Below are 25,930 nucleotides of genomic sequence, written 5' to 3'. Positions count from 1 at the left end.
AACTAGAACAGGGGCTTACTTTGACTCTGTTACCAGCCTGTGAATTCTGCTCCCCTAACTAGACTGTCATTTCCTGCCTCAATGGAAAATAATGTACCTAGTCCTGCAGTGACTTGAAATACCAGGGTGGGTTATCCCAGGCACTTTCCTTCCCTTTCTTAGAGGGGAGGGTTTTGAGAAGGGGCTATGTGAGGAGAGACTGGGAAGAGGAAAAGAAGCTGCAATCAGAACGTAAAGTGGATGGATGGATGGATGAATGGATGAGAAAAATCAGTGCACTTTCTGGCTAGATGTACCAGTACATTTTATTCTTAGGCCACTTGGAATTGAATTTCTGCTATTTGTAAATCAGTTCATACCAGGAAAAACTGTGAATGCTCAGTAGATAGTCTTGAGTACACAGATCACTCATTACAATTCTTCCACACGAAGAGTAATCTACAATAGCCACACTTTCAGTATTGAATGTTTGAGTTTATTACGTATTAAGTAAAAAAGGTACAAGAATAAATAGCAGTTTGTCCAGGCGATTCATGCAAAATAATTAGGGCTGAATTTTCCCTAGGAATAAAATGGCCATATCTGAGTTCACCCTGAACTACACAGTGAGGTCCAGTCTACAGAATAACCTGGGCTACAGAGTAAGACATAGTCTCAGAAGAAAGAAAAGGGGGATGTGGAAGATAAAAGAAAAGAAAAAGGCCATAAAATAGATGGTTGATTCATAGTAGTCCCTTATTCCATCCTAACTTTCACCAGCCTGATGTCATTTCTCCCAACAAACCTAAGGAAATCAAGGCTCAAGTTGATACATCATTATTCTATGCCTTATGGTGTGAGGAAAATAACACATTTCACCATCACATCTCCAACAATCTAAACCTTCTCATGAGGAGGCTTAACTGAAGTTTCTATTACCTATGAAACATTACTTAGCTAGGATCATTTATGGGAAAGGCAAGATTATAAAGGCCATAGGTTTTTGCACATAAATAATTGGCCTACACTACAGTCAACATTACTTTTATCTGAGCATGCACATGTAGTCTCAATTTCATCTCACTGTTCTGCTACAGTGTTTGAAAATAATACTGTATTTCTTTGCAAAAGATTGGCCAAAATAGCTATCCCATAAGAAAAATGGTTTGGCCCAACCTTGAGTCATCTGTCTTCTGACTGACACAAGTGATCTAGTTCACTCATTGCCTTGTGACTTAGAGGCGCTCCTTAGCTCAATCTCTGTCTGCTCACACACAAACAATACATGCCATTCCACCTTTAAGGTCACATGAAGTCACACTGGGAAGGGTTAGAATAAGGAAATTTTAGGTAACCACATCATTACATTAGGTCTTTTCCCCTCCACAAAACAACCTTGCTTCTTGGAGACAGCAAGAAATAAACTTATTTTCTAAGTAGAAATCCAAGTCATATATATCATTTAAGGTAAAACTTCACAAAGGCTGGTTGCTGCCTTCAATAGAGGGCAATTTTTCATCAGCTAGGTCTGTCAGATTCATTTTATTTCACAAATTGGACAGCCAAATCTGTGTTCTCTCTCGGCCATAAGAAAATGGTATTCTTTTGGCTGGCAGTATTGGGCTTTATTTTTGGACATTCTTTATATCAAAGATGAGGGAAAATACCTTGACAGTATTCAACATTTTCAAAAGTACATGATATTTATAAAGGATAAGGCCAGCACAAAACTTAAAACATTTGGTAGATATTACTTCATGAACCTTAGACTGCCTTTGAAATAAATCAGAGATGTAAAACACAAATATTTGTTGAGAACTTGCCATGTACCAAGAGCTAAAGTGGATAATGTCTATCAATCACCTTTTTCAGTCCTTACTAAAGCCTCTATGCTGATGCTTTTATGCCATTTTAAAGGTGAGAAAACTGAGCTAAAAAGAAATCAGTCGTTGTCCCAAGTTTACACAGATAGCAAATTAAAAGAAACCAGGATGCAAACCCTGTCCACCAAAGCTCAAAATATCATATTCTTGAGTGACATACAATGAAGAACATGATTTGCAATACTGGAAAGAAGAGTCCCATGATCTCTTAATATATTTGCCAGTTATAAAGCTTGACAAAGGAGAGCTTTGAATTGTCTTTTCCAGAATTTAGAAATATACAAGAAGCCTGCTACTTTGTTTTGCAAGGCAAAAAAAAATCTTTGTAACTGAATCAGACAAAACTACCATACAAAAGGCACAGAAACATATAAATCATAATCATAGACACAAATGCCTGGAACAAAATACTAACTGACTGGATTCTAGTCATGCCTTAAAAATAAAGTATCCTTAGGTAAGTTTTATTTCAAAATTATGAGTTTAGTTCAGCATGAGGGAACCTAAAGAAGACAAAGACACTCCAAGTCCATTAAATGACAAAAAGTTAGTTTCCTGAAGCATGCCTTTTGTATATGAGTAAACAACAAGAAATATTAGCATAATTATACATATTCACACACATCAGGGGATAAAAACTTGATCCATTACTACTCAAGGAATAATTAATAAAAGGTATACCTATTATCACTGCTTTTACTTAAAACCATTCTGGAGATTCTAACGAAGAGAGAAGCAGGGAGGGAGAGAGGAAAATATTTAAACCTCTCTTAACCTAAAATACTTTCATAGAAGCTACCCAAAACCTTTGACAAGTGTAAACAGATCTAGTATAACTATAACAAAGCTTGCTTTTGTTATCAAGAGTTGCCAGTCTTTGTCCATAAATATCAGAGTGTAAATACCTCAGGCTGTGCTGGCCATATGGTTTCTCTAGCAACTACTCAATTTTACCACCACTGCACAAAGGCAGTCATTGACTATTTGTGTCTGAATAAAGGTAGTTATGCTCCAGTAAAACTGTGTTCACAAAAACAGGAAGTAGGATGGATATCTCTCTCTCTCTCTCTCACCTCTCTCTCTCTCTCTCTCTCTCTCTCTCTCTCTCTCTCTCTCTCTCTCTCTCTCTCTCATACATGCAAACACACAGACAGACAGACAGACACAGAGATACAGAGATACAGCAAGAGACAAAAGACAGAGAAATAGACAAAGAGATGAGATATAAGAGTAATTTCAAACATCAAACAAATATAAAAGCCTAAAAGTAAACCCTCCAAAAGATACTTTGAATATATGAGTCAAAACTTAATTATAAATATTCTTCAATCCAAAAACTTCCATTTCTGAGGATTTATTCTAAGAATACAGTTAGATAAGAACATAGAGATGTGTATACAGGGTACTTATTAATATGTTATCTATCAATGTTATCCATATCTTGTTTGTTAAAAATAAGTTCTATTTACATGCATGATATCAGGCATCCTTTTAAAAATATGAGTATGCATAAGTTTTGCATATGGGCTCACTTGTGTCTAAAGGTAGAGTTATGAGCAACTTTCTAGTATTTTTTTTAATTCAGCTAAATAAAAACAAGATTTGAAACTGAGGAGATGGCTAAGTGATTAAAGCATGTGACAATCCAGCATAATGACAGGGATTCAAATGCCCAGAATTCACATAAATACCCAATGAGCATGGCAGTCTTCCTGTAATTCTAGCCCTTAGAAGATGAGAGAGACCATCCCCACTATAACAAACTAGCTAGCCAGGCTAGCCAGACTAGCATACTGGCATCTCAGCATTCAATTGAGAGAGTGTGCCTCAATGAGTAAGGTGGTAATTGCCAAGTAAGACTCCCATTGTCACCAACCTTGTTCTTACACACACGCACACACACACACGCACACACACACACGCACACACACATTTGCATCAATGTAACCATGCACATACAAACACATAAGCACACACCCTACATATACATGAGGAAAAAATCAAATTTTTCAGTTTTTAAGAAAAATGAGCACAGTAACCATGCTATGCAATTATTTCTATGAATTCTGATACAGCTCACAGACATTATTCTCCTCAAACAAATCATATCAACACAGATTATAATTTTTACATTAAGACACCACAACAAAATTCTTTAAATTATTATAACTACTTCATAACCTAATGGTATGAATTTCTCATTATAACTAACATAAAAAAGAAAACTATCAAGAATTCTCATACTTTTCTTATTCAATGGTAGTCCTGCAGGTACGAGCATGTGTATATGTATATGAGCATGTGTACATATGTGTACACTCATCTGTCTGCCAAGAAAGAAAGGCCGTAAAAAAGAAATAGAAAGTAGTCAATGATGATAGATGAAGGACCATAATAAATTAATATGGCCCAAAATGGGGCTGGAGAGATGAGTGGTGATTAAGAACACTTGTTATTCTTGCAGAGGACCAGGGTTTAATTCCCAGCACCCACATGGTGGCCCACAAGCATCCTTAGCTCAAGTTCCAGGGAATGAAATGCTTCTTCCAACTTCTGCAGACACCAGGAAAGCATGTGCTGCACATACATACATGCAGGCAAAACACCCATATACATATAAGAAAGAAATGACTTTTTAAAATGTCTTACAGAAAAATAAGTATTAGTCTACAAATTCACTGCTCAGGGTGTCAATTATAGCTCTGCAGCACAGATGTCTGTCAGGTTAGAGGAAACCCCTAACATTTTTACAAAAGCTCATTCATAATTTATCAAGACTAAATTTTAGCCTAGCAATAAAAATTGTAAACTTATGTGATTTATATCTATTTGTGAAAATATATTTTTCACAGTTACAATAGGTCTCTAATTATTTGGCCAATGATTTCACTTCATACATAATGTATAAGTTGGCATATATTTAATATCCATCCACTTAAAATCTTGAAAAAATAGACATGGGAAAGAAAGAAATATGATTCTTCTCACTTCCTCAAAATTCTTTGTGTTACTGAATGAAAGTTACAAGACATACTTCACAGTTGTCAAAAAAGGAAAAATACTATTTTTATCTTCTAAAAACAATTCCCTTATCTAGTTTTGATATCTTCCTAATTTCCTCCTGAAAGAGCTTGCTCAAACAGGTTAACATAAAAGTCAGACTCAATACAAACACAGTCTTGTTCGGCAACAGATATTTCCAACTTTTGGCAGGAGTACACAAGCACAAATGAAAATGTGTATGTGCACATGTGAGTATGTGTGTGTGAGTTTGTCATTGCTCCAAAGGTTATGGGAGAAAGGTGAGTGTCCCAAAACTTTGGATAACAGGAACAGCATGAAAACCATGGGTCATCCAGAGTTCTCAAAATGATGTCAAAAGACGATAAGGTGTTAAATACATTCTATAAACCATAAAAATCCAGAAGACAGTAAAAGAGAAATGAGGCTTACCTTGAACAGAGTAGACAAATAAGTTTCTTGATGTGGCATGCTAGTTGTTAACTATCTTTGTGCTCCCTAACTCTATCAAGGGCTATTTATTCTACAATAAAGTTTGCCGTTGCATTATCAAGCAAAAACTTAACAACCTACAATGGGCTTGTGTTAAAGAAAATAGGGAAATTGAAATTTAGAAAACTACCTTCTACTAAAACAAATTTTGGAAATGAATTTAATATAGTTTCAAAAAAAAGTCAAACAATGAACTATTTTTCTTCTCAAATATTATTCTGGAAACAGTACTACCAAACTTTTGTAGAAACTTACCCTTCAACTTGAGGTCAACATTGTGTCTCAGCCAAGGATAAACCCCATAGCTTGGCATATCTTCAGGAATTGGGTTATTGCTTATCCAGCCATCACAAGCAAACCGGAAAAAATTCTCACAAGGATCCACAGAAAGATTTACTTTGCTCATGATGGCAGCAGCTATTTCAAAAAGAAAAAAACACAGGATTAAAAACTACTAATGACAAGCACTAGATGTTGTGCACTGTTCTCTTCCAAATTCAACAAAACATTTCATATTAACCATTTCCCAAACCTTGGCTTCAACATTTCTCTTCAAATGTCTCCCTGGATGAGCTTCACTATATAAAAATGATGGTCTTCAAAGTATATAGAAGAATGCCAAGTGTATAGGAGAATGGTGCGTGAAATTACTGTTACTATTTTTTTTTCAGATTGTCCCTAACATCTTTGGAGTGTGCAACAAGAATATAAATGGAGTATGAGATCCATTGTTGGCCTTTCTTCAATCCCACATGTTCCCCTGCAAACAAACTTGGCTATGCTTCCTATGAAACAACAAAGACCATTTGCCCAGTATCAAGTGATGCTGGACTCGCTTTCTCACTTTATTTGGTCAACATAAGTGGCAGGGATGGCTTCTTGTGATTTTTCAGGGTAAGTATTTAAGAAGTCTGGTACCCTCTCTGCTAGATCCCTTCAAATGGAACCTTGGGACCAGCCTCTGAAGAGATCTCCTAGAGCATAAGAGGCCATGTTAAGGAAATATAATTCCATACTCAAACCCTGACTGGCCTCAAACTCATAACCATCTTCCTGCTTCAGCCTTCCAAGTCCTAGGATTACAGGTATGAACCACTACACTTGGCTGTACCTATGAGTTTAAAAATAACTATTACAAAATGAGAAAAAGAGAAGGTTCCAATATCCTTAATTCCCACATCTAACCATCTTCCAGCTGCAATACAATTGCTGGCTGCAAAGACGTGCACCAACTGATTTTTAAAAGACTGTCAATATTTTAATGACATTGGAAAGATGACATTCTGTTCAATTTTCATACCTCAGTTAATGCGAGAATACATTTCTAGCATTCATAATGCTAGAATGGCTTTCATTGAAATAATGGAAATCCAATGAGTTATCAGGTAAATTAGAATGAACCTCCCATCCCTGTACAATCTACATGCAGATGTGTGTTTTGGTTATGTGTGCAATTTCTCCAGGTTAAAAAAAAAGGCAGTTAGACGTTTCTCTACTTCTTATGGAAAAGGCAGTTCTCAGTACCTGTGAGATGACCCAAGGAGACTGAAAGGAGACATTTAAGACTTGGGAGCAGCGGAGCCTTTGAAATAAATATACATACGCCCTAACTTTTTGTTTTATTTTTGTATTTTGGACACTATTTAATCCTACCTGGCCTAGAACTCAATGTGCAAACTAGGCTGGCCTCTAACTCATGACAATTCTCCTGCCTCTACCTGCTCAATGCTCGGATTACAGGCATGAGCCACCATGCCCTCACCATTTTCAACCACTCTTTAAAATAAACAGAGAGGAAAACACTTGATTCCGAGGTACGGTGCATTTCAAACTGGCTTAATTTTTTTCCTTTTTTCAAGAAAAAAATTCACTGTTGCTAACTATACTTTTACTTTACTGACACTATTTTATCATTATAATTTGATACTCAAAAGTGCTAGGGCACACAAAAATCTTATTCTGCCTTATAAATATAAGTCTGTGCAGCCACAGATGGATTCTGCTATATAACACCTCAAGGACATAGATCACACAAGTCTCAGTCCCACACAATCTTTACAGTCACACAGGGGAGCCTTCACACGCACTTTGACTCACATAAGCTCATTGCTTTCTGGCTTCCTTCCCCAACTTCCCCTGCCCCCAACTCTTAAATGCCTCTTCTCTATCTCCTTGAGTATTCTCACAGGTACTGAGGAAAACTGCAAAATCAGCTCTGACCTCAGCCCTGATGGAAAACTGAATTTGGAAAGAAGCCTGTAGAGGGAAAAAAGTCTTCCCTCTGCCTTGCAACTAATCATCCCCCATTCACAGTTAGAAACAGGGCTGGCCTTCCTGTGGGGAACTGTGACTTCAAATTGTAAGAGACCATAGCTATCCAGACACCAAAATTCTGTTCCCCTATTCAGCTCCATGGCGAAAACTGAGGATCTTGTTTTAATAAAAAGAAATTTGATTATGAGTTAAAGCACAAACTGCCACCATCTCAATTAACGTCATGAGGTTAATTTTTGGCTGGGCTCCCACTAGTCTATATGGTATAGAGGAAAGCATTCCACCACATGTACCCTCAGAGATGTTAGTCTCAATCAGGGCTCAAAGGAGCATTTTATAAAGACTTACATATTAATATTTCTATGTAATAATCAAATCACTCCCATTATATAGTTCCTCTGTACCTGGAAATATATGTGTGATGGTTTGCATAGGCTTTGCCCAGGGAGTGGCACTATTAGAAGGTGTGACCTTGTTGGAGGAAGTGTGTCACTGTGGGGGTGGGCTTGGAGACCCTCCTCCTAGCTGCCTGAGGATGCTCAGTCTGATCCTGGCTTCCTTCGGGTATAGATGTAGAACTCAGCTCCTCCTGCACCATGCCTGCCTAAATGCTGCCAAGCTTCTGCCTTGATGATAATGGATTGAACTCTGAACCTGTAAGCCAGCCCCAATTAAATGTTGTCCTTTATAAAACTTACATTGATCATGGTATCTGTTCACAGCAATAAAACCTTAACTAAGACAGAAATTGGTACCAGGAGTGTGGTATTGCTGTGATAGGCCTGACCATGCTTTTGTTTGGAAGAATGTGGATTTTGGAACTTTGGATTTGGAAAGCAGTGGAATGCTTTAAATGGGGCTTAATGGGCTATCTTAGTAGGAATGTGGAAGTCTTTGTTACTCACAGTTATTTTAATTGTGCAGGCTGGCCCAAGAGGTTTCAGAGGAGAAGAATCTCAGTATATGATGTAAAGACTGCTTTTGTTGTATTTTGGTGAAGAATGTGGCTAGAGTTGGTAATGTGTAAGAGTCACCCAGGTGGTACTGGTTTTGAAGCCATGAAAGAGTCATGAAAAACAGCTGAAGCTGGGCACTGTGAGAGGCCATGGAAGGCCACTGGTGAAGGTGCAGCCTCAGTTGCAATTGATGGACCAGGACTGAAGGGGTCATGCGAAGGAGTTGAGGCTTGGCACCATGAAAAGAGGCTGTGAAAGGCTACTGGTGGAAGCCTAGTTGCATCAGAAGACCCCAGTGTACTGGAGATGTCAGTACCATGGGATGATCACCAAGAACAGCTGAGGCAGTTCAGATCAACATGAGTGTTACAGAGAGAAGAGCTAGAGAAGCCAGCCCTTTGAAAGATCATATGTGGATCCAAGACAAGCTGCCTTGGAGACCCAAAGATGTTAAAGATGCCAGAGCCACAGGCTATCTGCTGAGAAAAGCTGCTAACAGGGAGTGGAACCAGCTCAGGAGAAAGAAGTTTGTTGCAGTCAACAAAGATGAAAAAGGAATCGAAGATCTGAAGAGCGCTTTGACGTCAGACATGGAGATGGCAGAGTGTGGAGTTTGCCCAGCTGGTTGCCTGTCTTAATTCAGGGATTACAGTTAAGTGACTGGATGGATCTCAGAAGATACTTTGAACTTTTAACATGGTTGATACTGCTATAGACTATGGAGACTTTGAAAGTCGGACTAAATGTACTTTTTAATTATACTATGTTTTGGTTTGGCCCCATAGACTCATGTGTTTGAACAAGCCTATGGAGGCCAGGGAGTGAAATGTGATGGTTTGCATATGCTTGGCCCAGGGAGTGGCACTATTAGAAGGTGTCCTTGTTGGAGGAAGTGTGTCACTGTGGGTGCGGGCTTGGAGACCCTCCTCTTAGCTGCCTGGTGATATTCAGTATGTTCCTGGTTTCCTTCGGGTATAGATATAGAACTCTCAGCTCCTCCTGCACCATGCCTGCCTGGATGCTGCCATGCTTCTGCCTTGATGATAATGCATTGAACCTCTGAACCTGTAAGCCAGCCCCAGTTAAATGTTGTCCTTATAAGGCTTGCATTGATCATGGTGTCTGTTCACACCAATAAAACCCTAACTAAGACAATGTACTAAACTCTTTTGAGCAATAAAGTCTTTTTACTAACTCTAGAGTGAGGCTGCTTGGGTTGGAATGACAGCAACACTATGCAAGAGCTAAATAATTGCCTCAGGTTTCTATTGTTGCAGTAAAACACCGTGACCAAAAGCAACTTTCAGTAGAAAGGCTTTATTTGGTTTACAGGTTACATAGTCCATCATGAGGAAAAAGTCGAGACAGGAACTGAAGCAGATACCAAGAAGGGTTGCTGCTTACTAGCTTGTTCCTCAGGCTCATGTTCATCTACCCTTCTTGAACCTCCCCAGGAGTGGCACTGCATACAAGGGGTCTGGTCACTCCACATGAATCCTTCATCAAGAAAATGCCCCCATAGACTTGCCCACAGGCTATCTGATGGCGGCATTATCTCATTTGAGTTTGTATAGACATAGTTATCTAAACCCAGAGCTATCCACATACACTTAAGCATTTTAGAATAAAATTCCATAAGCAGTCTAAAACTTAATGCTAGACTTCCAGAGCTTGCAGATTTTCAAATTTTGGGAAAGAAACACAGCATGTATAGCTAGAGATGATCTGACAGTTCAACAGTGGCTGGATTGGTACCACTCAAGCAAGCACATTAGTATTCCTAGAGGGAAATAAATGCATACTCTCATAAGTGGAAATAATGTCTTGCATGACTTCACATTAGTTTCCTTTGCTAATGGACCATTTTGTGAAAGAAACTGAGATCCAGTTTGATGTTATAAGGAGGTTTTGATGCAGGGATACCATTACTGTTTTTATTTTCTTTGATTCTCAACAGCTCATATGAAATTTCAAAAGTCTAGACCCATTTCACAGGTGATGAGACTGCAGCTCAAGATGGTCATGAACATAAACCAGATCGTGTGGTTTATAAGTAACTAGATTATGTTCCAAACCCATCAGCCCGCCTACACTTAGGTACTATCATTAGCCAACCCATTCATTGTTTCTCTGTAGTCTTTCTCTACAGTGTTTGCTGTCAGAGAGGAATCAGAACAACAGATCGTGGAGACAAGAAAAATGTGGAAAGTTGTAGAGAGGAAGGTTCTAAGAAATAACTTGCTCAGAGAAGGAACACAAGTTAGTCAGACATGTCTATCCCTGGGAATATCACCAACAGCACATGTGTCCACATACCCTTTTCCAACCAGAACACAAACTCTTGCATAAAGCCAAGCTTGGCTTCAATTCTCATGCCACATGTACTCACTGGCTATTCCCCAGATCCCTGAGCATGCTGAGGCTCACACTGCATTAGGAAAGGCTGAGGTCTTGGGTGAGCTGACACTACAGAAACAGAAAAATCAGCATTTTTCCTAACATCAGGAAGCTATTTCCTGATGTGAAAATTAAAAACAGGCCAGCAAGGCAAAACACACTAGGTGGCAGAAGGTGATATCACAAAACATCACTGCCCATTTTTACTCTGGTGCTATTATGATTTGCAATAAATGAAATTCGTGAAGTAAGTGGCCTTCCATGCCTAAATTTGTCTAAAAATAAAACTGAACACTTAAGGCTTGAATATTTTAATTTCTCACACCTGCAAAAGTTCTACCACAGCTAAAGAACCAAGTGGCTTGAAATTTACAACCTGTCATCTGAATATAAAACCTGGTCTCTCGCCTTAGTCCATCAAATACTCTCTCCCGTTGCTAAGCCTACAGACCAACTCCTCAAGTTTGAAACAGAAAAAGGGCATAGGAATTCCACAATATTCCAAAGTGAAAAACCACACCTTTCCAGGGACAACACTAAGAAGCAGAAAGGGTTGTCTAATCACTAGACCCTTGAGTGACTCTAGTGCCATGAAAGAAAAAAAAAAGACAGAAAGTCTTTGCGCAGTTACTTGGCTTGGCACAAAGGAAAGGATGGGGAGGGGCCAGATGCAAACTTGAAGGCTACTTCTGCCCCTAATTCACAATGTGACCCTGAAAAAGTTTGCCTTGAGCGGAAGAATACATTCTCTGATCAGTAAGAGCTTCATAGCGTTCTTACGAGATTTCAGGAAATGACAAGTGGGAGTCATTCAGAACATTGTTTGGTTGAAAAATATCGATCACTTAAGAATGGGGCCAAAAGGTGACTTAATACAACAATCTACAGGTGTTGCTGTGGCCCTGGTGACCAGACTCTCAGGATCACAGCTCCAATTTTATCCATTCAAGCCACTCCTCCCAATATGAGAGGAATGAAGTTCAGAGCAACCATGAGTCTTAGCAAAGCTGTTTACATAGTCATCAAAGTGATTTCTCAGTTTTGACCCAACTTGCATTTTGACTATGTTAATACCGAGAAGCATGACCTGATAGTGGAAGGCAGAGGTTGGCCTCTGTATGTGAAATAGCAACAGGGTCTCATTATATAGCACAGGCTATATATATAAACCTGGCTGGCCTTGAACTCACAGCCATGTACTTGTCTACCTCCTGAGTGCTGAGATTAAAGGTGCCTACCACCATAACCAGCAGTTTACAAATTCTTTCACCTAGGTCTCCCCAATCTCAAATAATGTCACTGCTGTACACATAAGCATCACCCTAAACTCCTGCCTTTTTCCATAATACATCTTAATCCCACCATGTCCACAATGCCTTCAGCAATCTTCTCAGTTCCTAAATCTGCAATCTTCATCTCAAATTCAAGGCGACATCTTCTCTCACCTGGCCTATTAGTTGTATCCTCCTTTATGATTTTCTTTCTTCCCAAAGTTAGGTTCTCTACAGGAAGACAGGGTCTTTCCATACCTCTGCAAGCTGGTCTTGAACTCTTGGTCCTTCTACCTCTACCTTCAGAATACTGGGATTACAGCCATGTATCATCATGACTAATTCATGTGTGCTGTTTGAATTCCGAGCTTCATATGAATGATAGGCAACTACTTTACCAATTAAGCAACATCCCCTCCATGTATGTGTGTGTGTGTGTGTGTGTGTGTGTGTGTGTGTGTGTGTGTGTGTGTGTGTGGTTTTTGTTTGTTTGTTTGTTTTCTCCTTCTACCTAGTTCTTGGATATATAAATCCCTGGTATGAATAATAAATATTTGGTGTATTCGCTAATTAATCTCTTCTCTTCCATTCAAGACAAAAGCCCATATGTTTAATTGCCCTATGACTTCCTCTTTTGAAAAGTCCCTTGGTTCCTGCCCACTTGAAGGATGGAGGTTGGTAGAGACAGGGATTTAGCATCTTCAAATCTAGGCCCCAAATGAATTATGGGGATGTGAGCAAGATTTAATAGCTGTGCCACAATTAAGGCAACGTGAAGCATGAATATTTTTGCCTTACTGTCCTCACTGATACATGGTCATGTCACCTCCAAAGAAGTCCAACTTGCATCACAGAACAGATAGACAGACCCAAGAAGGTTCCAGCAGAGGTAGAGAGTTCCACAGGGTCTCTGCTTAGAACCAAACAGGCTATGTCCACTCTCCCAGAAGCTGTACCAAGTCTGCTTAAGATAAAGAGGAATCTGGCCTCAGTGGAGCCATAGGAAACTCAGCACAGTCTCTGGTCTCTGTGTTTTAAAAGAGGGCACCTTGCTTTCCTAACCCTTTCCTGAGTTGCTTACCATAAGGGTTGAAATATTGAACAGCTCGGTGTCTGCGAAGAAAACTGGAAAGCTAAACTCCATTGCATCACACCAAACCTTGAGAGTCAACTTGAAACGTCTTCAGAATTAGATTCTGTATTTGGTCAACCTCAAGCAAACAGAGTACTAAAAATACTACCTGTTTTCTCTTCTACTCCCCAAGGTACCCAAATTATAACTTGACACAGGGTGGAAAACAGACTTACCGGCTTCAATGCATTCTGGCTTCAGGCAGTACTCCTGTTTAGCTTGGAAACTTAGGAGACCTTGACTCACTAAAAGGAAAAAAAAACCAGACCAAAATAAATGATTGATTTGTAGCAGACCACCACCGAGTAAAATACATTTGGACACATATGCAAGACATTTGCTATCAGTTCATATTTCTCAGTATTGACATGGCAGTCAAAAACCAAGTTGGCTCAAAGCCGAGGAACTGCTTTGATAAATATGTAAACAGCCTTGCTAGGACTCATGGTTATTCTGAGATTCTTTCCTCTTGTATGGGGGAGGGGTAGATTGAGTGAGTAAAACTGGAGCCATGTTAAGGACTCACCAGAGCCACAGCAGCACCTAGAAGCTTACGAGAGTGTACATTTTCACTCCAGATCTGTGGATTCAGAAATTCTAGAGGTGGGGAACAGCCATCTTGTGTGCCTTGAATTTGGTGACAGATATTGAACCCAGAGCCTCTCAAAAAATGAGCAGTGTGTACCCTGGAGATACACACACACACACACACACACACACACACACACACACACACACACACACACATATGCACGCACACACACACAGACACACAACTTTTTGTACAGTTGAAATAGTTTTCAGCAATACTTTCAGTTGGTGGCAACAACACCTATTAGGAATGTTCAGTCCTTTCACATGACAGTGTCTTTAACAAAATTCATGCTTAAGAATCATGCAATGAAGTCACAAAAAAAGCTTTTTTTAAAAAAAAACTCATAGTCTAAGTAAGTTAAGATTTTGTGTTGGGCCACATTCATAGCTGCCTTCGACAGGTTAGACACGAGTGTTTTTTCAAAAGCAAAGAAGAATGCACTGGCTTTGAACTTCAGTTAGCATCTGAGCATTAGCAATGTGAGCCTAAAATTAAAACCTTTTTGAAAAAATATATGCTTTGTTTCTGTAGCTGGAGGAGTTATGAGGCACTCATTATTGTTGCGCTCTGTGAGTAAAAACAAGGAATCTTTGAAGATATGGCCATGAGGAAATGGACCATGGGGACCGAGAAATGCAGTCTGGAAGCCTTCGCTTCTGCTCGAGATGCAGACCTGAAGATCACCCGTCAGTCTGGCATGCCTTATTATTTATGAACCCCCATCCTAAGAGGAGCCTGCTTTGTCTTTGTTCTTGTTCTCTTCCCCTCCTCCAAACTGCCTTTTTATCTGTCTTACATTATAGATTCAAGAAACCTGCCTACAGAACCGCTCAGGCCCATTTTCAAAAGAAGTTTTATAACATAAAAGGAGTGTTTTGATTTTTTTTTGCAAGGGAAAAATAGGTAAAAACATATAGACAGCAAAAAAAAGACCAGTGTGGGACATTTCAGTGTACCTCAAAGGTGGAACTATGGTGAGCTCTTCATTGTAGTCAGTTTTTACATGTTTACCAAATGTACTTCAATGGTGTTCTTTTATGAGGGAAACATAAATTTTACTAGAAATAATAATAATAATTTTATTATTATTGATAATAGTTTTATTTTCAAATCTTATGAAATAAAAAAAAGTTATTCTTTTTCAAAACTTTGAGGAAAGCAGCAGGATAATCAGCAGTTTCAGGGCAAACTTGGCTACACTGTAACTTCCGAGCCAGCCTGGGCTACATGAGGAGCTGTCTCAAAGTTCTCCAAAACTAGCCTTAATTCTTTCATTAAAAAGAAATGATTATTAACACAGATGTGTAAAAAAAATCAAATAATACCACTTCTTTTTATCTTACAGTGTGTGTAAGGAAAGTGTCTATCCCCAAGACAGAAGAACTTAATAAAAGTAGGAGAAAAAAACTCCAAAAGGCTGGGGTCATTATCACCCTAGTAGAGACTGAAATTCACAAACCAAATCGAGGCGACTGCCTGCTTCTATTTCTGTGAAAGGCTTTGATATTTTTAATAATTGGGGGAGAGGGATTCAAGGGAGAATAATATCTCATAATATATAAAAAGTATATGAAACTGAAGCTTCACAATGCAGAAAACAGGTCTTCCTGGCTCCCATTCATGCTCACGTTGTCTGTGGACACTTGAGTGCTACAATGAAACAGAACCCTGAGACAAGGAATGTGAGGCAGTGAAGCCAAAACTATTTACTATCATCTGGCCTCACAGGAAACGCTCCCAGAGCCTTGCATCTGAGAAACAGATTTCAGGGGGAAAGGAGAGGGAAGAAGTAAAGAACACTTGAAAATAAATTGATTATGGGTATCTTGTTATACTCGATATTTTTAAGTCACCTAAGTTCTCAGATCCCACCTCAGACCACTGTAGAAGAGAAAGGCAAAAGAGAGGTAAGCGAGGATGCTAGACATTGCAGACATGACTGAACTTAAACACGCAGTGCATATACTGCAAAGTCAACCAGGAAGCACCTTTTGGAGAAGATGCCAACTAGAAGATTGTCATGAAGAACATTGTTTTGCAGGCATTTAGCAAACTAGATGCAGAGTGTGTCTGGGGCAGACAGTAAAGAAAGATGCTAGTAATGGGTAGTGCTGAAATAGTTTACAAAAATATAAAGGTCTCTGGGAGGGTATGGTGGTACAGGCGTGTATAATCCAGGCATTTGAGAGGCAGAGGCAGAAATATCCCAGGAAATTCAAGGTCAATCTAATCTATCTAGTGAGTTCTAGGCCAGAAAAGGATACATAGTGACTGTTCATAGACAGACATACAGACAGACATCCTGAGTGTAGACCCTCAGATAGATATGCTCTGAAGCAGTGTTTCACTTGCACATGCTATTGTAGCCTCCTTCTCGTGTCTTGTGAAAATGCAGACTGTGAGTCTGTAGACCTGGGAGCCAAGCTCAAGGTTTGAAGTGATGCAGGTGGTGGAGTAGAAAAAAAAAAATCGGGGTTGGGGATTTAGCTCAGTGGTAGAGTGCTTGCCTAGGAAGCGCAAGGCCCTGGGTTCGGTCCCCAGCTCCGGGAAAAAAAAAAAAAAGAACCAAAAAAAAAAAAAAAAGAAAAAAGAAAAATATAGAATACGGCAAGACCATTAGCTGGTCCTATTTACTGTCAATTATCATGAGACCTCCTCCCGAAGATTCAAGGTGAGAGCCAGGTTACTAGACCTACTGGGAGGTTATCTTTTTTCATCCAAATCACTGTCCCTCCCATCCCCCCCTCACAGAGTCCCTCCCCCACTTCTTCCCCTTATCCTTAAATCAGGCCTCCTCATAATAGCAATGCTTGGTTTAATGAACTCTACCTAAAAATTTTAGTGCTTGTGTCAGCAAATCATTTTCTCACAAAAAAAAAAAATTGCAATCACTGACCATCTTCTGGAATGCCTTGATCTCCCAGTGTAATGATCATAAAAGTAGAATTGAAAGGGGTTGCAAAATACTATTGACATCACTGAAAAGAGGATATATTTTGACTTACATGATGACCACTTGGATTTGTAAGTCTGGGGGTACTTGTAAGCCTAACCTCTTAGACACATTCCACATGGTCTGTAGTTCCTAGCATGCCCATAACATTTCTCCTCCGCTTTTAAACTTCAGCAAGTTGATCATCTAAAGCCAGCTTTGGAGAAACCTCACAACGATTTTCAAGAACCACAGATTCAGCCACAGGAGTGGGAGGTCTAGCTTCACCCGAAAGTGATACACTGATCCAATTTCCTAAGTCTTTAGCCACAGAAAACATGGAAAGGTGGATTGCTCTTTTTAGCAGGGTTCTCAACCACACAAGCCTAACTCTTTTAAAAGTTAATTACTGGCTTTCTCCTGCCAAAATAAACAGGGCCTCCTGCATCCTGCATATGCCAGAGGATGTTTCCAGGACTGGTGCATTTCAAAGTACACCTAGAATGTCTTAAGTATAGGGCTTGTTTCTAGGTGACCTTCAAGCCAATGAAATACTATGAGTTATATAAGAAAACTGTTACAAGGGAGAATAGCCAGGGGTTTGGAAAGTCTAAACTTTTGAGCATCCCCTGTCTCTTTCTAACAGAGTTCATCTTTTGTTTCCCCCTAGGAATATGCTTTTGTCTCCGTATTCTCTCTGAGAACATCATTCTTACAGGAGTTGTTACAATAATTGAATCACAATGCTTTTCACATCTTAAGAGGAAAACCTCTGTTTCCTTCACATTCATTTTTAAATCTATTAGAAAGGTGAAGTTAACCATTTTGCATCCATCAAAATCACTGGATTTAAAAAGACTCAAAGAATCCTATTTAAGGACTGATTTATCTTTTGTGAATTGCACTTTGTAGCGTGTTCAACTGAACAAAAGTCAAACAAAAAGAAATTCTGGTATGGTTGTTCCCCCACAAAACAAATGCAAGCAAAATAAATACAACTATGAATTTGTAAACACTCAATTTGTGAAATGTAATAAATACATAGACTTTTCCCTCAGTGCAACCGAATCCCCCAGCCATTCCAAACCACTTTCTAATCCAGTTTGCATTCTAGACTATATATTTAATACTAAAGAAAAGCTTCCTTTTTTTATTGACATAGCTGATTGAAACTGAGGTACATCTCTATTTTTGAACATAAGCAAACAGCCTGCATTTATGACAAGAGTTTCTAAAATAAAGAATTAGAGTCTCCATTGATGCCCAGCTCAGTCCCCTGGCCTCTGGAGTTCCACTTACCTAGAAAGAGCAGTGTGCCCAGCACCAGGGTGCCAGTAATGAACAGGGCCAGTGCAATCCGAATGCCTCGGTTGGTCCCCTTTCCAGTCTCCATGGTGCTCCCTGCTTCTGCTTCCATCAGAAGGGCCGAAGAGAAGACTCAGAAAGTCACTTTTCGTGGTTTGGTGGCTGGTCTCAAGAGTTTGTCAGGCGTTTGACATTCAAGACTCTCTTGCTCGTCTGCTAATAGACAGCTTTAAAAATTCCTGTCAGGAAACTTCCCCTCGACACACTTTCTCAAATAATCCTTCACAAATGAAATAAAAGAAACACAAAATATTGGTTGCCTTGGCTCTCTCTTGACTAGACAAAACAAACAGCAGTTGCTTTATCTCGGTGCTCTCCCTCAGCAAAGTTCCTCTCAAGCGATTGTTTGGCAGGCTTTTTGCTCAAGCATTCCGATTATAATGTTTTACTAGGTTGCTGCACAGATGTTTTAGCAATTTAAACGTATAGTCACTTGGGGAGGAAAAAAATGTCTTTATCACAAGTGGATTCTCAACCTCCCCCTAAGCATGATAAGTTAGGTGGCAAGGACAGTCCGCATCCACTTCAGGATCCCAACTAGTTACAGATTTCTGCTATGAGAGTCATTCTCCTTGTCTGAACTGTCATCGTCAAAAGTTACTCTTTCAGTGTGTTAGTCCCCTTTTAAAGTCTTCTAAGAGTTCCTGGGATAGCCTGAAGCATTTTATTTTGGGAACGTTGTGTGTGATAGCATGTGCCAAAAATCAGTCATAGTCCACTGCAGTGCAAAGTAGCAATTAAGACAACCTACAGAGGCGATGGTTTGGACTGGAACTTTTTTTTTAGGAAGAAGAAAAGTATCTTTGTGGTGCTAAGAATTGTACAAAAGACAGTTAAGTATATGAATTAAGCTTATTATCAACCACAAACGATATAGTAAAAAGTCTTTTTTCCCCTGTGTGTTTTGATGAGCACAGCACCCTTGTATTTTGTTCTCTAGCTCCTCCCAGGCAGCCAGCCTCTGCTTAGCAAGTTTTTGTGTTTCCCTAAAGTGGTTATTTCAGCAGCTTCCTGAGAATTAATTCAGACTTATCTGGGCCCACAAGAAAGATTGATTAATCACATTCATTGTTTACGATCAAATTCAAATTAGGAAAAGCTGCTTTCTTCCTGGGGAAGGGCAATTGACATTTCAATAATACTGAAAGGATTTGGACTTTTATTACTTAATGATACAGGTACTGCTAATTCACAGGACAGTGAATAGATACTCACTTGTGCCTATCTAGGCAGAGGTCAGAAGATGGTGGGAGTATGGGAGGATGATTCAGGAACCTGTGTAAACCAGAATAACAAAATCTGTGCACATAGCTTTGGCAGTGACACCAGACCTCAGCCGATACCAATAAAGGAGGTACAACATGACTACCCAATCAGCACTTAATCCCACAGCATGGGGTTTCCCAGGTTTAAAATTTTATTCCGGCTGGGAGGTGGTGGGGCATGCTTTTCATCCTAGCATTTGGGAGGCAAAGGCAGACAGATCTCTAAATTCAAGGCCAGCATGGTCTACAGAGTGAGTTGCAGGACAGTTAAGGCTATTACATAGAGAAACCCTCTCTAAAACAACAACAACTACTACAAAATATTCTCTAACATATCTTGACCATACTTTCTGCTTGTTTCATTTCACCCCAAACTCAGGCAGATATTTAATCCTTTCAGCAAGCTAGCAATATCACAACATGGTGAAGCCCTTCTGTGTCCATTGGCTATCAGTGTTACTTCATTGCTGACAGATGTTTCCCAAGGTTTGTTCTTGGTTTCATAACACATCTTAAGTGTGTGAGCTTCATGGGTCCAAGGACAGTCCCTGTAATTTTCAGTGCTATAGCCCCAACAACAACAGTTCCTGGCCTAACACAGTGAAAGAGAAGAGAAAAGCAAGGAAAATGACCCAAGTTAAAAATGACCAAGTTATCCCTAGTTAAAAAGCAGCCACAGTAACCAGTCTCTTCACTTCTTTAGAAGGGGGCGGGGCTTCTAAATACTCTACTGATAATGGTACTTCGGGTGGACAGAGTGCTTTTGGTTTTAATCTCACATGAAACAAATATATATGACAGCAAATGCGTTTGTAACTCCAACATGGAAGCATTGCCTCAGGTAGCACAGGGCCTCAGGTGGCAAGGTGGTGATGGGATCATTGTGATCATACTGCATTTCAGCAGGTGACCATGTTCTCTGTGCACAGGGGAGAGAAAAGCCACTCAAGGACCACACAAGGGAATCATTTCCTGCCTCTTCCTTTCTCTTCCCACTCTCCTTGTACCTCAAAAGTCCTATCTGGTTTGGAATGGTGACTGAGGGTTACCAGTTGAAGTAGCCTTCACCTACCTTAGACTGGTAAATCCCCAGAAGTGAGAGAGATTTGGAAGTTCCATTGAAGTTCCACCCACTAGTCATTTGCAGACAGGACTTCATTCCTGAACGTTTAATATCTGAGAAAAAAAAGAAAGAAGGAAGAAAGAAAGAAAGAAAGAAAGAAAGAAAGAAAGAGAGAGAGAGAGAGAGAGAAAGAAAAGGACACCAATACAATAAACACACTTCCAATGATAGTAATAGAAAACTTGATGCTTTCCGTTCCAAACTTAGACGTGTGTAGAAAAGAATGCACTTGATTCATGAAAATAACTCTATGGAAGTAAAAACACAGCTCTCAAGTTGTTAAAAATAGTTTGCTGAATATAATGTAATGTAATGTAGGCTCCTTTTACTCACCAAAGAAATTAAAGGAACATTTGAGAGTGGGTGCGATTGACGGAGGACAGGGTGTGGGTGTATCATTCCTTATAAGGCGCATTCTTCATTATGTGTCATTTTCTGCATTAATTTCTCAGCCTTTTGGGAGATCGTGATTATCTTGTACTGAAAATAAAGGCACTTAAAAACAAATTAGGATGACAAAATACCTTAGGCCAAAAGAAATAAGTTCAAGGTACAGCTGAATAATGAGTGTTCACAAAAGGTCAAAGAAGAGGGCTGTAAAAGAAAGTACATTATCAGCCCAATCTGGTTTATTCTCTGTTTCGGTTAATGGTTTTGTCAGATCACTTATGGCTCCATTCATGCTACATGGTCAAAGGTTCTATGGTTCTGTGGCAAACATTTTTCTCTGTGAAGCTTAGAATGTTTTACTCTCCAGCCCATTAGGGGACAAAAAAAAAAAATAAAGAGAGAGAGAGAGAGAGAGAGACAGAGAGAGAGAGAGAGAGAGAGAGAGAGAGAGAGAGAGAGAGAGAGAGAGAGAGAGAGAAAAATGCTACCTCTTCAAATGACATACAAAACCCATGCTGACCTGCAACTCAAAATTGCTCCAATCTATGCTCGTGGAATAGAAACCATTGTGTCAAGGAAATTGAAGAATGGATCTTTATCTGAAACTACAATAATGAGACTCTAGAATATTACCCTGTGTGTTGGAGAATGGAAAGTCATTATTCACAGGAAGGGGATTGTCCAAAAAAGACTACTCCTACAGAGCCATGAAAATGAGTTAACTGGCGATTTCTGCAGGGTAAATTTGTTGACAGCATGATATACATGCACTTGTTTCAAATAAAAACATTCCAAACCAGGTTGGGTCTTAAATGCAATTAATTAGCAAATCAAAGAAGTCTCTTGACACTTTCTCAGTTCGTGGCCACATGCAAAAACTCATGAAAAAAAAAAAAACAAGAAGTAAAACTAGAAATTCAATAATGGTCAACTGGCCTCAGGTATACTTGAGGCACACATCTCTGATGCCAGAGGAAAACACCAAACGCCATCTGGAACCCTGGTGCACGGAGGCTCCAGGAAAGGGCAACGCAGATCTTCCTGATTGCTGCCACCGCAGAGAGCTCGTAGGCAGCACCCCACGAGCAAATTTGAGCCTCGGGATCACAGGTAAGACCAACTTTTCTGCTGCAAGAGACCTGCCTGGTGAACTCAGGATACACAGAGGCAAAATTCCTCTAGGACCAGGCACTTCCTGTGTTTACCAGGAGTCCCAAACCTGCGGATCCCGGCCCGCAGCAGCTCTCTGCTCCCAAACCCCGTGGGAGAGAGACCTCACCGCCTGGTCAGGTGGGCACTCCTGAGGCTGCAGAGCGGAAGAGACCACCAACACTGCCCACCCATGCCCACATCCCTGGCCCAAGAGGAAACTGTATAAGGCCTCTGGGTTCCCGTGGGGGAGGTCCAAGGAGCGGCAGGACCCCTGCGCCTGAGACACCGCCAGAACCTGAAGAGAGCTACCGGATAAACAGTTCTCTGTACCCAAATCCCATGGGAGGGAGAGCTAAACCTACAGAGAGGCAGACACGCCTGGGAAACCAGAAGAGATTGTACTCTGCACACATCTCTGACGCCAGAGGAAAACACCAAACGCCATCTGGAACCCTGGTGCACGGAGGCTCCCGGAAAGGGTGGCGCAGATCTTCCTGGTTGCTGCTGCTGCGGAGAGCTCATAGGGAGCACCCCACGAGCAAACTTGAGCCTCGGGACCACAGGTAAGACCAACTTTTCTGCTGCAAGTGACCTGCCTGGTGAACACCAGACACAGGCCCACAGGAACAGCTGAAGGCCTGTAGATAGGAAAAACTACACTCCCGAAAGCGGAACACTCTGTCCCCATAACTGGCTGAAAGAAAACAGGAAAACAGGTCTACAGCACTCCTGACACACAGGCTTATAGGACAGTCTAGCCACTGTCAGAAATAGCAGAACAAAGTAACACTAGAGATAATCTGATGGCGAGAGGCAATCGCAGGAACCCAAGCAACAGTAACAAAGACTACATGGCATCATCGGACCCCAATTCTCCCACCAAAGCAAACATGGAATATCCAAACACACCAGAAAAGCAAGATCTAGTTTCAAAATCATATTTGATCATGATGCTGGAGGACTTCAAGAAAGACGTGAAGAACTCCCTTAGAGAACAAGTAGAAGCCAACAGAGAGGAATCACAAAAATCCCTGAAAGAATTCCAGGAAATCATAAATAAACAAGTAGAAGCCCATAGAGAGGAGTCACAAAAATCCCTGAAAGAATTCCAGGAAAACACAATCAAACAGTTGAAGGAATTAAAAATGGAAATAGAAGCAATCAAGAAAGAACACATGGAAACAACCCTGGATATAGAAAACCAAAAGAGGAGACAAGGAGCTGTAAATACGAGCTTCACCAACAGAATACAAGAGATGGAAGAGAGAATCTCAGGAGCAGAAGATTCCATAGAAATCATTGACTCAACTGTCAAAGATAATGTAAAGCGGAAAAAGCTACTGGTCCAAAACATACAGGAAATCCAGGACTCAATGAGAAGATCAAACCTAAGGATAATAGGTATAGAAGAGAGTGAAGACTCCCAGCTCAAAGGACCAGTAAATATCTTCAACAAAATCATAGAAGAAAATATCCCTAACCTAAAAAAAGAGATACGCATAGGCATACAAGAAGCCTACAGAACTCCAAATAGATTGGACCAGAAAAGAAACACCTCCCGTCACATAATTGTCAAAACACCAAACGCACAACATAAAGAAAGAATATTAAAAGCAGTAAGGGAAAAAGGTCAAGTAACATATATAGGCAGACCTATCAGAATTACACCAGACTTTTCGCCAGGAACTATGAAAGCCAGAAGATCCTGGACAGATGTCATACAGACCCTAAGAGAACACAAATGCCAGCCCAGGTTACTGTATCCTGCAAAACTCTCAATTAACATAGATGGAGAAACCAAGATATTCCATGACAAAAACAAATTTACACAATATCTTTCTACAAATCCAGCACTACAAAGGATAATAAATGGTAAAGCCCAACATAAGGAGTCAAGCTATACCCTAGAAGAAGCAAGAAACTAATCGTCTTGGCAACAAAACAAAGAGAAGAAAAGCACACAAACATAACCTCACATCCAAAAATGAATATAACAGGAAGCAATAATCGCTATTCCTTAATATCTCTCAACATCAATGGCCTCAATTCCCCAATAAAAAGACATAGATTAACAAACTGGATACGCAATGAGGACCCTGCATTCTGCTGCCTACAGGAAACACACCTCAGAGACAAAGACAGACACTACCTCAGAGTGAAAGGCTGGAAAACAACTTTCCAAGAAAATGGTCTGAAGAAGCAAGCAGGAGTAGCCATTCTAATATCAAATAAAATCAATTTTCAACTAAAAGTCATCAAAAAAGATAAGGAAGGACACTTCATATTCATCAAAGGAAATAGACCACCAAAATGAACTCTCAATCCTAAATATCTATGCCCCAAATACAAGGGCACCTACATATGTAAAAGAAACCTTACTAAAGCTCAAAAGACACGTTGCACCTCACACAATAATAGTAGGAGACTTCAACACCCCACTCTCATCAATGGACAGATCATGGAAACAGAAATTAAACAGAGACGTAGACAGACTAAGAGAAGTCATGAGCCAAATGGACTTAACAGATATTTATAGAACATTCTACCCTAAAGCAAAAGGATATACCTTTTTCTCAGCTCCTCATGGTACTTTCTCCAAAATTGACCATATAATTGGTCAAAAACCGGGCGTCAACAGGTACAGAAAGATAGAAATAATCCCATGCGTGCTATCGGACCACCACGGCCTAAAACTGGTCTTCAATAACAATAAGGGAAGAATGCCCACATATACGTGGAAATTATGGTCAAGGAAGAAATAAAGAAAGAAATTAAAAACTTTTTAGAATTTAATGAAAATGAAGGTACAACATACCCAAACTTATGGGACACAATGAAAGCTGTGCTAAGAGGAAAACTCACAGCGCTGAGTGCCTGCAGAAGAAACAGGAAAGAGCATATGACAGCAGCTTGACAGCACACCTCAAAGCTCTAGAACAAAAAGAAGCAAATACACCCAGGAGGAGTAGAAGGCAGGAAATAACCAAATCAGAGCTGAAATCAACCAAGTACAAACAAAAACCATAGAAAGAATCAACAGAACCAAAAGTTGGTTCTTTGAGAAAATCAACAAGATAGATAAACCCCTAGCCAGACTAACGAGAGGACCCAGACAGTGTGTCCAAATTAACAAAATCAGAAATGAAAAGGGAGACATAACTACAGATTCAGAGGAAATTCAAAAAATCATCAGATCTTACTATAAAAGCCTATATTCAACAAAACTTGAAAATCTGCAGGAAATGGACAATTTCCTAGACAGGTACCAGGTACCGAAGTTAAATCAGGAACAGATAAACCAGCTAAACAACCCCATAACTCCTAAGGAAATAGAAGCAGTCATTAAAGGTCTCCCAACCAAAAAGAGCCCAGGTCCAGACGGGTTTAGTGCAGAATTCTATCAGACCTTCATAGAAGACCTCATACCAACACTATCCAAACTATTCCACAAAATTGAAACAGATGGAGCACTCCCGAATTCCTTCTATGAAGCCACAATTACTCTAATACCTAAACCACAGAAAGACCCAACAAAGAGAGAGAACTTCAGACCAATTTCCCTTATGAATATCGACGCAAAAATACTCAATAAAATTCTGGCAAACCGAATTCAAGAGCACATCAAAACAATCATCCACCATGATCAAGTAGGCTTCGTCTCAGGCATGCAGGGATGGTTTAATATACGGAAAACCATCAACGT

The 25,930-nt window shown here is 39.9% G+C and overlaps 1 protein-coding gene across 1 annotated transcript in view; it reads right to left on the bottom strand.

The window, feature by feature from the left end:
- Positions 1-18,824, bottom strand: part of Phex (phosphate regulating endopeptidase X-linked) — a 237,576-nt gene extending 218,752 nt beyond the window's left edge. The window contains 3 exon segments of the mRNA NM_013004.2: positions 5,631-5,792; positions 13,582-13,650; positions 18,232-18,824. Coding sequence (NP_037136.2) covers positions 5,631-5,792; positions 13,582-13,650; positions 18,232-18,349 — 349 coding nt within the window. The 5' untranslated portion in view covers positions 18,350-18,824.
- Positions 18,825-25,930: the final 7,106 nt, after the last annotated feature.

The sequence above is a fragment of the Rattus norvegicus genome, chromosome X, assembly GCF_021556685.1.
Source record: "Rattus norvegicus strain SHRSP/BbbUtx chromosome X, alternate assembly SHRSP_T2T, whole genome shotgun sequence".
Classification (NCBI taxonomy): domain Eukaryota; kingdom Metazoa; phylum Chordata; class Mammalia; order Rodentia; family Muridae; genus Rattus; species Rattus norvegicus.
Note: the sequence above shows the minus strand (reverse complement) of the source record. Positions and strands in the feature narration are given on the sequence as shown.